Genomic DNA, 14,755 nt, shown 5'->3' with positions numbered 1-14,755 from the left:
TGCCTGCTTGAGCCAAGGAACGCTGCAGGAGCACAACAATAAGGAACAGGTGGAGGAGAAGGTTTCCCATGGCTGACAGGAACTATAACTGCAGGAATAATGACTTACATACACACTTAAATAACTCTGAAGCCTTAAAACCAGAGTGCAAAGTTGATATTTATATCTGAATGATACCTTGTAGACATTCGGTGGTGAACACCTAAGGTTACAAGCAGAAAGCACTGCCCTTTGAGCCCAACACACACACACACACACACACACACACACACACACACACACACACACACACACACACACACACACACACACACACACACACACACACACACACACACACACACACACACACACACACACACACACACACACACACACACACACACACACACACACACACACACACACACACACACACACACACACACACACACACACACACTCCTCAAAACATCCATATATGGTTATCCTGGATATGTACTCAGTTACCTTAATGACTCACAAACATGTGCAGGCTTAAATCCTCTAAGACTGTGAAGAGGAGTTCAGTTAAACACCCACAGTTGGATTTTGTAGAAGTTTATTGGCACAGTTATAGCAGCAATGTGTTTATTCCCAACAACAGTTTGTTTCTATTGGGCTGTCAAAAATCTCTGGCTAATAGTTTAATATACAGGAAATGAAAAAAAAAACAGGATGAGCTCAGTTGAAGTGATTGTCAACACAATTGCATAAAGTGCATATGCAACATAACAAAAGTGAAACTGCAAATTTAAGTCGCCAAATCTTATTTGTAGGTACATCTCAGTGGTTGAATCTGAACCTGTTTATAAATAGATGCAGTAATGAATGATTATGATATTCTAAGGCCGTATGGTGTTGAAATATAATATTTCATTGCTTTTACATGGTAACACAACTGTACCAAGTGCTCATGTTGTTACATTGTAATGTGTGATGTCGAGAAAAGTCAAATACTGAAACACTTCTCTGCCTTTTTACAGATAAATAGGTTAAATACAGTCTATGGAAGTAATCTCAGCCCTAACAGCCACCAAGCGGAATTAAAGAGTCAATTTCTGGCCAGTATTGCACACCAGTTCTGACGCATCGGCCTCTGAACTCTGCCAACTCCGGAGCAGGGAATATTAGAACATCCACTTGTCAGTCCAAGAACTCCCCTGCCTTCTTTCAGTAGAAAGCGGGGTTTGTGTGCTCGATGACGCAGCGCCGGCAGTGGCGTCTCACGAAGCGCAGAGCCTCTGGCGACACCTCGCAGTCCTGCACGTTGAGAAGCTGCAGCTCGCAGCAGTTGGCAGCCAGAGCTTTGAGTCCTCGGCCTGTCACACTCTCGCACGCTCTGAGACTCATTCTCCTCAGGCCTTGGCAGTACATAGCCAGCTGCTCCAACCCGCTGTCCGACACAAGCGGGCACTTACCCACGTCCAGGGACTTGAGTTTGGGGCAGCTCCTGGCCAAGTGGCTCATACCGTGGTCTGTCAGCCCCTCGCAACCTCTGGCATTCAAATAGCGCAGTCTAGGGCAATATCGAGCCACGTAGCGCATTCCTACATCAGTTATACGGGTGCAGTGGGCCACACTCAGGTAGCGAAGGCAGCCCTCCAGGCGGGCGACTTCACGCAGGCCGAAATCCCCCACCAGGCGGCAGTCACTGAGACTTAGCTCCTTTATTGATGGGCAGTGGAGAGCCAGGTGGCGCAAGGCTTCATCCGTCAGTCTGATGCAGCGGCGCAAATACAGATGTGTCAGGCGGGGGCAGTGCGAGGCGATAGTTCGCAAGCCCTCGTCCTCCAGGGAAAAACAATCGGTCATGTCCAGGTAGTGGATGGAGATCTGCTGGCCGTGAAGAGGGGACAGCTGCAGGGAGGCCTCCTGGGTAAGGCTGATACATGTGACCTTGGAGCAGCCTGGAGGAAGAGGAAGCAGAGGTTGTCAGTTCAAAGACAATTGGTTTATGACTAGGAGATTGTTTTTGTTTAAAGGATAAGTTCACAGGTGACCAATTGGTTCACATGACCAATTCATTTTGGAGGTGTAATTTCAAACTTAAAAAGACTATAGACTGCTTATTCAGAATGCTAAAATGATTTATTGCCAGAGGGAACAGGAGGAATAACTACAGCAAGAACAAAGTGGGTTTTGTTTTAAGACTAACTTTTCTTGAGCAAAATTCCACTTTTGAAGCTCTAAACCCTGCCACTGGGGGGCGCCAGAGTAAAACCTGCTGTATTTGGATGCATGCCTGTAGCTAGTAGCATGAGTGCATTCAAGAAAAACAAAATTGTGGTCGGTTTTCTGAAAAAATAAATAATCTAAGGCCGATGTCCTTACCAGATAAAAAAACACTTGATTTTCATTATTGTATTCCTTTCAAAGAGAACCACAAGTTTCTTTAAAGTCTATTTTTACAACAAAGGGCTCACTTCCTGATGCTAATGGTGCAGACTCTGCTCTGCCGCGAGAGTCCAGTCCAAGTCAATGTTATTTGTGTCACTTCCTTAATGAAAGCAGCAGACCCCTCTCCTTACCCGCGTTGAGGTAAGTTTTGCTTTCAGCTAAGAGAGCCTTTCTTCTCCCACATGGGAGCTTAAGGTTGGCAGAGCTTCTCCTGCTCCTCTAATGATTTCACCAGCTCCAGTGGAAATGAAGAGAGAGATTGAAGAGAGGTAAATCCACACATGTGCGTGATATAGGGCAGTAGTAATAATCCTAGAAGAGCCAACCATTAGACACCAATCGTGGTATTGTGTAATAGGCTAGATAAGATGCTATAGATTTTTTGTAGAGGTTCTGCAGGACGGCCATGTTTTTTTTTGCCGGCAACTGGAAGCTTTATGAAATTGCCTTGATCCTTATTTTTCATATATAATTGTGCCATTTGGATTGTCTATGTCAGGGGTGTCAAACGGGCCAAATCCGACCTCATTTTGTGTGGCCCGCAAGAGCTTGCGAATAATATAATATACAATATAATTGGTGTAATTGTTGAATATTTGCTTTCAATTATTTTCCCTAGACTTCTGCTTTCAGACGTAGTTATGTATGAAGTTATTAACAGAACTGATAATAGTCCAATGCAGAGCACATAATGTAATATAACACATTACTTAATATATATTATATAGGCCTACGTATATTTATATAGCCTATAGTTTTAAAGTGACAACTGGCCCTTTGAGTGCAACCATAATGTGGCCCACAATGAAATTGAATTTGACACCCTTGGTCTATCTTGTAATTTTACTATGTTTTTATTCTGTAACCTCACATATATTACCCATCTATCTTCCTGGGAGACGGATCTCTATGCTTGGCTTTCGTGAAGTTCCTTCAATTTTTATTGTTGGGTTTCTTTTGGGGAGTTTTCCTTACTATATTAAAAGGACAGCGGGTGTCGCATGCTGTACCGATCTTAAAACCATTTGTCACATTGGTCTGTTTCAAGACATTATGATTGATTAGTTAACTTATTTGTACCTGAGAGGTTTAGGTGTTCCAGGCCAGGGCAGCGGGACACCACCTCAAACACAGCATCGTTGGAGATGTTGTAACAGCCAGCGACCTCCAGGCGACGGAGCTCCGGGCAGCACTGAGCCACCACATGAAGCCCCCGGTCGGTGAGCCTTTTGCAGCCGTTCACCACCACCGTCTCCAGGGTCAGACACACGTTGGGGGTGTCCTGGCACAGCCGGTGGGTCAGCACCCTGATGGCGCGGTCGGCATGGAGAAGCTCCCCTGTTAGCCGTACAGTGCTCCACAGCCTCGGGTCCCACGCCAGATTGTACCAGCGGCGGCATACTCGAGCGCAGCGGCACAGCTGATTGGTGGGGAGGTGGGAGAAGATCTGCAGAAAGGTGAGGTCAGGGAGGAGGTCAATGAGAGCGTGGTGGTGGGTTTTGGACTGGCGGGAGCGTGTGTGAGTGCCAGGCTGAGAGTGGACCACGGCAACGGTTTCAGCGTGGGCAGAGGACGAGGAAGAGGAGTGCGTCTCATGGCCGTTACTGGAGAGGGCAGGTGAGGAGAGAGAGGAGGACTTGGATGGGAGGATGAGACCGGGGCTGGGGGTGCTCAGAGTCCGAGTGCTGGAGTCTAAACCTGAGAGGAGGACAAGAAAGATATGTCGATATGTGAATGTTCTCATGTCCAATCTTCCTTATTATCTTGCAAACCATCAGATTTTAACCTCTTCTTAGAAAATTCTCTCAGCCATATCATATTTTAACTTGACAAGGATACAGCTGCTTAGCCTGATAGAGAAAAGCTATGATATTTTCCTATTACAAAAGGAATAAACAATTCACAAATCTGAATTGCGTTTTAAGCAGTCTCTGGAGTCTAACTGTTAAACCATTGCTGGTTTAAAAAGTTATATACACAAGGTTTTTTAAGTTGAACCTGAAAAGGCAATGACAAAAAAGAAATCTCAACATTTTTCTACAACATTAAGTAATATATCTGCCCCTAACTTTTGCTTAATGGCCAAATTAAAAGCTGTGAAATTGGAAGCCAACTTCAAAACCATCCTTAAATGTACACTACACAGTTACCAGCCTCTATAAAAGAGGGAAAATCCACCTTAACTTTTTTAATATCATCAATGATGTTGAAAGTATTCCAGAAATAACATGGCAATGAAAACTGTCATTTCACTTTTCACTTTATTTCCATTCAATCTGACTCATGCACTTTTCATTTCCTTGAATTGCTTTCTGACAACTAATAAAACAATGACCGTACTGTCATCTGTGGGTTTCACAAAGGTGGAGAGAGCGGCTAATGGTGATCCTGTTAGTAAGACCCTGCAACAAAAGAGTTTCCATGCATAAGGGTATTCCAGCAATTTAGTATTGGACTTACACATAGTTTGGGGACTCATATGAGACATATTGAAAAAACACTTGTCATAATTGACGAAGCAGAGGGGATATCCAGACTTTTAGGGCTGACTTTTCAAAGTGAGGCACTGTATCCATATAGCATAGGGAAACTCAATGTGCTTTACATTAAAGTGACATACGATTTTAATAAAACATCTAGGCCTTGTAGGGTCACATTGCAAAAACATAAGGTCCTACACTTCCAATAATGGAACCTACAGCATCCCTTCCATTGCCTGGTAAATTGCAACATCTGTCGAACTCCGTGCACCCAATTTGTAATGCAGGCTTTTAGACTCCAAGCCCTAACTGAGATAACCCTCTGGATTTTTGCTCAAGACTCATCAAAGCTCCCTTCAGAGCCACAGAAGACTTTATACACACTGAGTTTTACCAAAGAGTTGTACTTCACAGATTTAGCATTTTTTTTCTTGAACATCTACAAACACAATGCTTTATTTCTCATATGCAATCACACTCAGCAAGACCTGTTTACAGACTTTGATGTGTAAACTCCGCCTTGAACCAGATATATTGATAGACTTTCTTCTGGTCCTTTGAGGCTTCTGTCTGTGGCGACACTGGTTTTTCTTCTTCTTCTATGACATTTATTTAACTATTCAATGTTATTTTTGAAGAACCAGCTCCAGATCTTCACCGTTGCTGTTTCAAAACAATGAAATCATATTTGTCAGTTATTTGAGGAAATTGGATCAGGGTGCGTTCTGATGGTGCCATAGCCACACCAGCTTTTATCATCAAAAAAGAGGAGTTTCCATGGACATCGTTATCTTGTTTTGGGAAAAATGTGTTACATTTATCTTTGTGGCACTCCCAGGGCCTCCTCATCAGATGCACTTTATGGCTTCAAAGCGACCAGCTGAAGAGTTTGGTGCCGGGGCTGACAATATACGATAAACCCTATGTAAACACTGAGGCCCTCCTGACAGATGTGCACTGATTACCGCCACGTCTAAAGACGCAGCTGTGAGAGGCGGTGGCTGGATCCCATCTCCGTGGCGTGAGACGGTGGAGCCCTCCGTCTCGTAAGCAGGGGTGTGGGGATCTGAGTCCTGGGCTCGAACCGTCACACCCGGACACGGACTGCTCCTCTCTGATGCTATCTGCCTCCACTCACCACATCTCCGAGTCATCCATATCGTGAAACTAAGCTAGATTGATAGTCATCACTAAAAGCATTTCAAGTAGTCATGAGTATTATGTCGCTTACATCTGTCCAACAATGAGTGGGAAGGCTTTATGGGCATCTTTTAATATGCAGATCATTCTCGATGTTTTAGACTTAGTTATGAAATGATAAGGATGGATCTAGTGTCTTAAAAAGTTAGTTATATATCATTTTCAAAGTAATAAGTTAGGACTATTATTCCAAAATACAATATACAAGTTTTGGTCAAAGGCATTTATCTATGTTTTTATTTTAAAATTTACACCTTTGACAAAATATTCCATGGATCTTTACGATCTCATGCAATGTATTCTGTGAGTCTTAAAATATGGGTAGAAAGGGCTAACTGTTACTGAGTTAAAATTGTTCTTCAAGTTATTATATAGATTCTAGTTTGCACTAAATATGTCATATAAGTCCGTGGGATTAACAATGTGATGGAGACAATAACAGCAATATACAGTATAACAAAAAAAACTTTAAATCATTTATTGGTTTATTTTGTCTTATCTCTTTTAAGATGCTTTAATAAACAACAATTTGCAGGATTTTTACACATATGGTAAAAAAATATTATACATTTGAACCTTATATGTGCTTTTTAATGAACCGTCAGAAAGTGTTCCGCTGTAACTGTTTCAACGTTTTCTAACCTCCATTTCGAGTCGCAGTCATGCAGACTGAACCGTGTTTGTTAATGGATGCTTCAGGACCAGGTCAGCTGGTTCTACACAGCCTACTGTATGTCAGCATCTTCATGACAAATGGACCACATCCCGCCTGTCATGTGGATTTGTGTGCAGGGACAGACAGCTGGGCAGTGACACCGTCCTTACGACTGTCCTGCGGATAGGTATTCCAGACTTTGGCTCAGTCAGCCTCCCGCCTCGCCTCTGATGACATCCACAGACTCTTCCTCTCGGGGACATGTCCACTGTTTCACGGCTACTTTAAATCCTATTTGTGGGACTTAACATTCTCAGTTGGAAAAAGAAATCAATAAATCTACATCAAACTCCATTCACCTACGGCCTAATTGTTCTTGTGGGTTGACCTTAGTGCACCAGATTATTGTGGGTGGTCTTCCTATGGTTAGGATTTTTCCCTAAAGGTCATCTAGCTTACACTCACCTGTTTATTGTTTTACCTTAATGCAAAGGATTTAACGGTCTGATTTTATTATAAACACCTCACCTATTTCAAATTTCACACACCTGTCCAAATATGTCATGACATGCTTGGTGCTGAGTTTTAATGTGTATTCAAGTGCACCACAAATATTGCAAGATTCCTGAGTTAATACCTAGTGATTGTGGAGTTATCCAACAGGGCTGGAAACCACACGCTATGCAACACAGAGCTATACAAACAAATCGGTCTATTTTTGCCATTTCAGTTTAATATTTCCATTTAACAAAAGTAATATTTGTTAACCTTATATTTAAGGTAAAAAAGCTGAATTCAACTATCAATCCTGTGGTAAAGAGTCTCTCAAACTCTAGGAGAGGATCCGGTTTTCCACACAGACACATTGCTTGAGTCATTATTTTTGATGGATGTGGATTTTGTACGCAGGAGACAAACTTCTACCACTAGCTAAGAAGCAATCCCAAATTGCGAAATTACATGTGCTGATCAGAAAATAGCTACAAGCCTGGAGAAACAAAGTGCTAATAATTACACTACATTCACCTCCTTCCTCTTTCAGTCACACTTGGACACAGCTGATGGGAAAAGTTAAATGAAGACAGCTTTGCAGTTGGACGAACTGGATCTTGGATCGAGATCACCTGGGTCTCTTTAAGGATGTGCAGGTGTTTTCTATCTGTGTTTCCTTGTCGAGTCAGACATCTGTTTATCCAATCCCTATTGACCACTGATTCTGCACAAAGAAAAGGCATTGTTGAAGTGGCGGAAAATAATCTTATGACGGAAATATTCACTTTTCTTTTCACACTTTGTCACTTCTGGATATGGAGTAAATCCTTTAAGCATCTGGACAACCTCGGCTATTTTTTTGTAATCTATGTGATGTTGATATACTATGATCTATTTACAGCACACAGTCATTTAGATACTGTGGAAATAAGACATTTCGCCAGGTATAATAACAAAAACACATGAAGCATATTAATGTACCCAAAAAGGAAGCAAAGAAATGTAATCTGGTGCAGAGCAAAACTTATATCATACATAATTAGGTTGTTCAAATCCTTATCATCTTTAGGTTAAAATCAGGGACTGGCTATAATATAAAAAGTAATTCTAAATAATAAACTACATTGACTTTTGAAGCTGTTGTTGGAAACTTCAGGGTGAACTTAGTCTACAAGGTTTTTCAAGAGCTTAAAACTTTATCACATTTAAGTGGCCCTAAACTTGGGCTTTTTACATCATGGTGTCACTGCCAGGGCCCCATAAGCTGCAACTTGGGCAACGTGTATCAACGTTTTCTTTAACAATCCACAAGGCAACCCTAACCTTAACCCTAACCCCTGTTTCCTTAAACCTAACCCGAACAAAACTCCAATGTAAAACCATCAGCATCATTATAAGACAAGAAATGGGGTTGGCATGGGTCAGAAATCACAGGACTTTGAGCAGTCACGCAATTCATGACCCCTGTAAAACCCAAAGCTTACTTATTTTTATATGTCACAATGTATTCCGGGATGCTACGTCACTGAGTCCATGATATAGCATCCGTAGCATGTTTCAACCCAAACCATAACCATTCATACTGTAACTCATTTTCTAATAATAACCAAGTGATTTTGTTGACTAAACCTTACCAAGTAGTGTTGTTTCTTAGACCTAAATTCTATGTTATATCACATGAAGCTACATCACTAAGTAGCGTGTTGTGCGTGTGCGTGCAAACCTTCTTCGCCAAAATGCGACGCAAAACGCTTCTGCCAAAGCCTCAAAATATGACGTGTAGTTATGAGTTCACATTGCTTGTTAAGTGTGCTGCATTTTCCTTGGTCAAAATGAACTCTATGCTCAAATTATTTGCCAACAGACATGAGGATTCCCAGAAGCGCTTTGGATGAAATCCTTGCACGTCAACAGATCTACTACCATGACAACTTTGCAAACTCTATCCACTAATAAAGACCATCTGATACAATTGAAAGTTCTAGAAAAAGCTAGTCATTGGTCCTTGGGTAAGGATTGTTGGGACTTATACCTTCAGCTCCACACTTTAAGTGTGAACTAATGAAGTTAGTGCTGGAATCTGTATATGTTAACCAGTGCGGTGTCGTGTTTTATATCTCTGTATCGCTGCAAACCTATCATTAACAGAACAAATACCATGCAGCTGTTCAAATGCTTTTGAAGGGACTGTAAGTGCAGATGGTGGAAGATTCAGCTTGGTTTAGGAAATCAGAGGAGAAACAGTGGAACATCTGGTCTTTACCCTGGACAAAGAACAACGAGGCAGTGGTGAAATGAAAGAGAAAGTCATGCATTTTGAATGTGCATATAGCCACAGAAAGGCATACTTGGCTGAAATCATTTGCCACTAATACCCAAATCTAAGCTGATCCACAGCAGTGCCGCAGCAGGATCACATTAACATCAATGTACTTCTGAGACACATCTGGATCGTGCTTTGATACCACAAGTTTAAATGTACATCAATGGGAGTGATCACTGAAGATGCTTGCGTGATGAAGAGGCGCAGCTGCATGTTTGGAGCGATGTCGCCTTAATGACATAAACCCTCTGACTTTTGAAAGAATAAGTAACGCACAAAAACAGATTCATTGGAAGGCCTCTAAAAGAGAGGCGAGAGAGGGGGAAGATACATTGGCAAAAGAGTCTGCAGACTTTAGCAGAGACGAAGACAAGTGCACAGGCAGGGTCAATCCAGACTTTGACGCAGTCTGCTCATAAACTAAAGCTATAGGGATTCTTTTCAGGATCTCACAGTGCCGTGAAGCTCTGCTAAGACCCTGTCTGGAGCTCGCAGGATTATTACCGCTGCATCTGGCAGAACAGACCAATCCATTACCTCGATGCCATTAGCCTTGTGACATGTTCCTGCTCTGCAAGCCTGCCAGCACCGTGACAGGGTGATGGGCTGCACGTGAGGGAATTAGAGATGCTCATTTTCTACTCATAGGTCAGGAAATCAAATGAAAAATCCAAACGAGGGGTAAAAAAAAGCAAAGAATGTGTTTTTGAAAAACAACCAGACAGGAGGGATTTGACTGAAATTGATTTATCAGCTCTAAACGGTTATGTGCTCCAGTTTTTGTTTTTAAAGGGGAAACATCCGACTGAGAGAGAAGTCTTGAGATAAAAAAACATCTGGCTCTGTCTTGGGTTTTATTGAATACAAGGAAGTTGATATTACGGTACAGTGTGGCGGTGGGGCTATCAGTAAAGCCTTCACTACAGGAAGGTGTTACGTCACCGGACGACCGGGGAGACAATAGGGCCTGCTGGTTCTTTTACAATGTGCACACTCGGACAGGAAACAGACTCCTTAGTTCCACACAACCCCCATTACTTCTGGTCTGCAGCTATTCTCACACTCACTCAGTCTCGGGATTGAGGTTTGAAGTCTGTGCAGCAACAGATTCGCTACACATGCACCAGGAACTATTAAACTCTTTCCCCCACAACACGACTAATTTCCTCAGGGGAGTTCTCCGCCTCTTAAAGACCCTTCTGTCAGTTGAAAAGACACAGACGTCTCCACACTTCTGTCACTTTATAAATCCTCAGCTGAGGAGGACAGCCGATGGATATCTTGAAGCCAAATCTAAAAGTCTGATCTATCGAAAGTCAGAAATGACCATTTGTTCACGGCGCAGATTTTCCACTAAACATGACAGTTCAACCAAAACATTCAATAATTGTTAAATAGGTTGTTAGATCATGATTTTTAAGATGACTTTTTCTTCAGAGAGTCGTGTGCATGAAATGCCTTTCTGTACAGTCCTTCCAATTTGGCAGTGATGTGTGAGGAGGGTTGGAGTGTGGAGTGACAGTAGAGCTAAATGACTGAGGAGGGTAACGTTGGCTACACACAGCAAACAGTTAGAAGAACTCCACATCACACGGGAATGGAAAAGCGAGCGCTGGCCTAAACGGTTGATTTGGTCGTGACGAGGAGCAAATGTAATGATCTCATGTGGTGGAAGCAACAGAACAAGGGAAGTGCTGGAACTGCTGCGGTTATATTACACTCTTGACGAAAAATCTTTCATTTTAACTCCAGAAAGATGTTGTTTTGTCTGAAATGGTAGAAGGGACTTTTCGTTCTTCAGACACTTTGCATTGTTATCTTTTCCACTGTCTTTCCATGTGTGTTCCATTGTGCATCACATAGCTACATACCACAGTTCTGAGCAGTCACATCATGGAACCGGGTCTAAAATTTGAGTTGGTCAAACTGAGTCACACAAAGAGAGTTGGCTATTATCTTATCAAGTTTGAGTGTATACAATTGCCATTCCAGGCAGAGTTAAAGGGCATAAACTCCAATGATTTTGACAAAAAATGTTAGATAAGAAGATTTGTACCACTTCCTGGCGCTGGTAAAGCCGTTTCTTTTTACAACCTAGTTGTTCTGGTTTAATTTATTGAACCAAGAGACCCCCTCTGTTTTTATACCACTGCAGCTTAAGCCACATCTGACACTTTGCTGCTTACGTAACGTAACAAACCACATATTGAAAAGAGGAGGAGGGGAAGTCCAATATGTCAGTTGAGCGGGTCATATTGCCACATGAAAAGCCCAAAGACCCAGGTGTCTCCCAGTAAAAACATCACTCGCAAGCCAACATCTTACAGGAAGCATGCGTGCGTTTTGGGCCAAGTGGCATTTTTCCCAACCCCTGTCAAACATGCTGCTAGTAGGACTGAAAAATGTGACCCTGTTGAAGAAAATGGCATTCAAACAACAGGGCTGGCGCTTCCTCCCTGAGACAGAGAATGAGAAAACAGAGCCGTAATCAGAGAAGAGTTATGAGATCTCCTCACTGAACTGCCTTTACCTCCCCTCCTCCTCCAGCTCTTTCCCTAAACTGCTTCACTTGTTTTCTTTTTTCTTTCACTGCCTTGTTCTGTGCTTTTTCGCTCAGATTTCCAGGCATAGAAAGGAAGGGGGAGGAGCGTGGACAGCTGATGGAGAAAATCTGGGGGAAAATAGCATTTGCATACTTAGTTTCTCTGTGTAGCTCTCTTTACTTTCCAATGAGGTTTAAAAGTACAGCACTGATTTCTCTCTTTAAAATTGCGTTTAGGCTTCTTAAAAAAGTATTAAAACTACTTTGTGTCATAAAAGTAAAAAGGGACAGTCTTCTTTTCCCCCCAAAACTGCCTGCATTTCATTTAGTACAAACTTCTTGAGGCGATGAATTCCTCAGCATAAAATGGGATCAATCTACAACACAACTTCCTCTAACGCCCCATAAAATAGTCAATCACCTGCCAAATATTCCCCCCTCAAAAAACAGATGCTTCTTCATCTAAACAAACTTATTTTTCCCGTGTGAGAAACTCCAACACAGCTGTAGAGCAGCACAACAAATTCAGCATTACGTTTCTCTAAAAAGGTACATTTGTCACACTGGGATCAAAGTTTTCCCAGAATTGTTTGGTTTAAAAGATATAGCGCGGTGGTATCTACTGATGAATGGTAAAAGAAAGTTACAAAATAATTGGAGCATAGCTTAAAATCTCCTCTCTGCAGTTTAAAATTCCCAACGGCAATGACACACACAAACACCTCGCTAAGGCTCTCTCATACTTGGCACGGCAAAAATCAACAGTGAAACACTATATATCTGCTTGAGTAAACACGAGAAAATAGTCATCAGTGAGTGAGGTTACTTTGCAGATGAAGTGCGAGGGATTTGTTGCCTTTGGGAGGGCAAACATATTTAACATGCTGGAGACAGGGGATTTGTGGAGGGGCTGTTTAGACTGCACAGCTGACCCTAAAGTGGCAACACTGTCAACTAAAACTGATCGAAGTGTGTATTGATGAAACATTATTATATAAGATGGTGATCCCATGAATATCCAGCATAATAAAAAGGTTTTATTAGGCAAAGTAATAGAAAGCACTGGTGTGCGTGCACTGCAGAGCCTTTCATTTGCTAATTAAGGTTAAGTTACTATTTGGTTAAGGAGAGAGGACCTTTGTCATTTGAGCATTAAACTTGTGATTATATTTAGGGATTAATCATGGTCATGCTTTACAAGGAAAACATTTACTTTTGATTGTTAATGTGAAGCATAAAGTGGTCTCCTCCTGTGTTAATTAAAGTTAAATGTTTTTTTAGGTAAAACCTCCAAAACGTTGTTGGTCTACAACAACGTTAACCCAGTTCTTGCTTTGTGAGTCAAGGACATTTGTTGTATCAAATTACCAAGTTGGCAGTCGTGGGAGGCAACTGTCTAAAAGCCCATTGGATCTAGGAAATGCATTGTCACAAAGCTTGAAACAGGGCAAGTTTTGTTTCAGCTGAGAAAAAGCTGTTGTTTGGAGATTTCCACAGGCAGTCACCAAGTGGCTACACACATGGATCAGAAGAGAGTCATGCAGGAAAAGCTGAAGTCAAAAGGTTCAAACAGACAGGTTTCAGATTGTAACTTTCAGGTCAACAACACAGAGGCTAGGAAGCAAAGGCAAGACACAGAGCAAGTGGAAAGGTCTGCTTAAATATGTGCAGGGCTGACGAGGGAAAGTGAGATCAGGTGAGCAGGTGGGCGGGGACTGGTAGAGGTAGAAAATGGCAATGGACCACATTAAAGCAAATGTATGCCAATAATAATTTAACTTTTGATTTCTACCAAAGAAAACTTGCATAACATTTAACTAGAAAAATAATTTACAAAAGACAAGGTGACCGTAGGCCTTTAATTTCTTATTTGACTTGGTTTCTAAACATCAAATGATAGACTGAACCTGAATAATCATTTAATTGTGGTCTCTAATGAACATGCCTGACATGCTGAAGTATATTTTTCTTTCTTCTTTTTTGCATAATCTTATTATTTAGTCACGGCTATAAATAATGTTCTTTCTCTTTTATGTTTTTATTTTTAATCTATGTTATGGTTCTTATTAAGTATATTGTATTATTGTACAGTATGTGTACTCAGGTCTTGAAAATGTAACATACCTAATAAAATAAAGATTATAATGGGCTGGATTTATTTGTTTACATGTATGCAATTATACAAATATATATCTTAGGCATTCTGATTCTTTATGAGGTAAAACAGTTCCAACTTGCTTACCTTTCTATCATATACTTGTGAAACATGTATAGTAGTTTTCTCTCCACTGTCTGATCTGGCTATAATTAGCGTGATAGTGTACTATATAAACCTGGCAATAAGCACTTGTACATAAGGCTGTAACTAATTTATAGACAGACACTTGTAAAGAATACAAATCTCAGTTTGATACAGCTCCACAATTTCCTAATAAAAATCACAACATGTTTCAGTGTTATCTTTTACTACAGTGTTTTCTTGGAAGGACAGAGTCAGCTTTTCCCCATTGCTGTTATCACTGTTTCTGTGGTCCTTGGCAGGCATGAAGGAAGTGGACATGTTCTTTGTTCCCACCATTCCTGTTCCTCAGCTACCTTCCTGCTGCCATTATAAACGGGTGAAGGAGCTGACCTGGCTGCTTTGA

The 14,755-nt window shown here is 41.5% G+C and overlaps 1 protein-coding gene across 1 annotated transcript in view; it reads right to left on the bottom strand.

The window, feature by feature from the left end:
* Positions 1-563: 563 nt before the first annotated feature.
* LOC307026349 (F-box/LRR-repeat protein 7) overlaps positions 564-14,755 on the bottom strand; it is a 21,285-nt gene continuing 7,093 nt past the window's right edge. Inside the window, exons 3-4 of the mRNA XM_079661685.1 lie at positions 3,499-4,116; positions 564-1,928 (exon numbers count right to left, since the gene is read on the bottom strand). Coding sequence (XP_079517811.1) covers positions 1,192-1,928; positions 3,499-4,116 — 1,355 coding nt within the window. The 3' untranslated portion in view covers positions 564-1,191. The remainder of the gene's footprint in view (positions 1,929-3,498; positions 4,117-14,755) is intronic.

This window comes from Notothenia rossii (genome assembly GCF_949606895.1).
Source record: "Notothenia rossii genome assembly, chromosome: 12".
Taxonomy (NCBI): domain Eukaryota; kingdom Metazoa; phylum Chordata; class Actinopteri; order Perciformes; family Nototheniidae; genus Notothenia; species Notothenia rossii.
The sequence above is the reverse complement of the archived record's forward strand: the minus strand, read 5'-3'. Positions and strand labels throughout refer to the sequence as shown.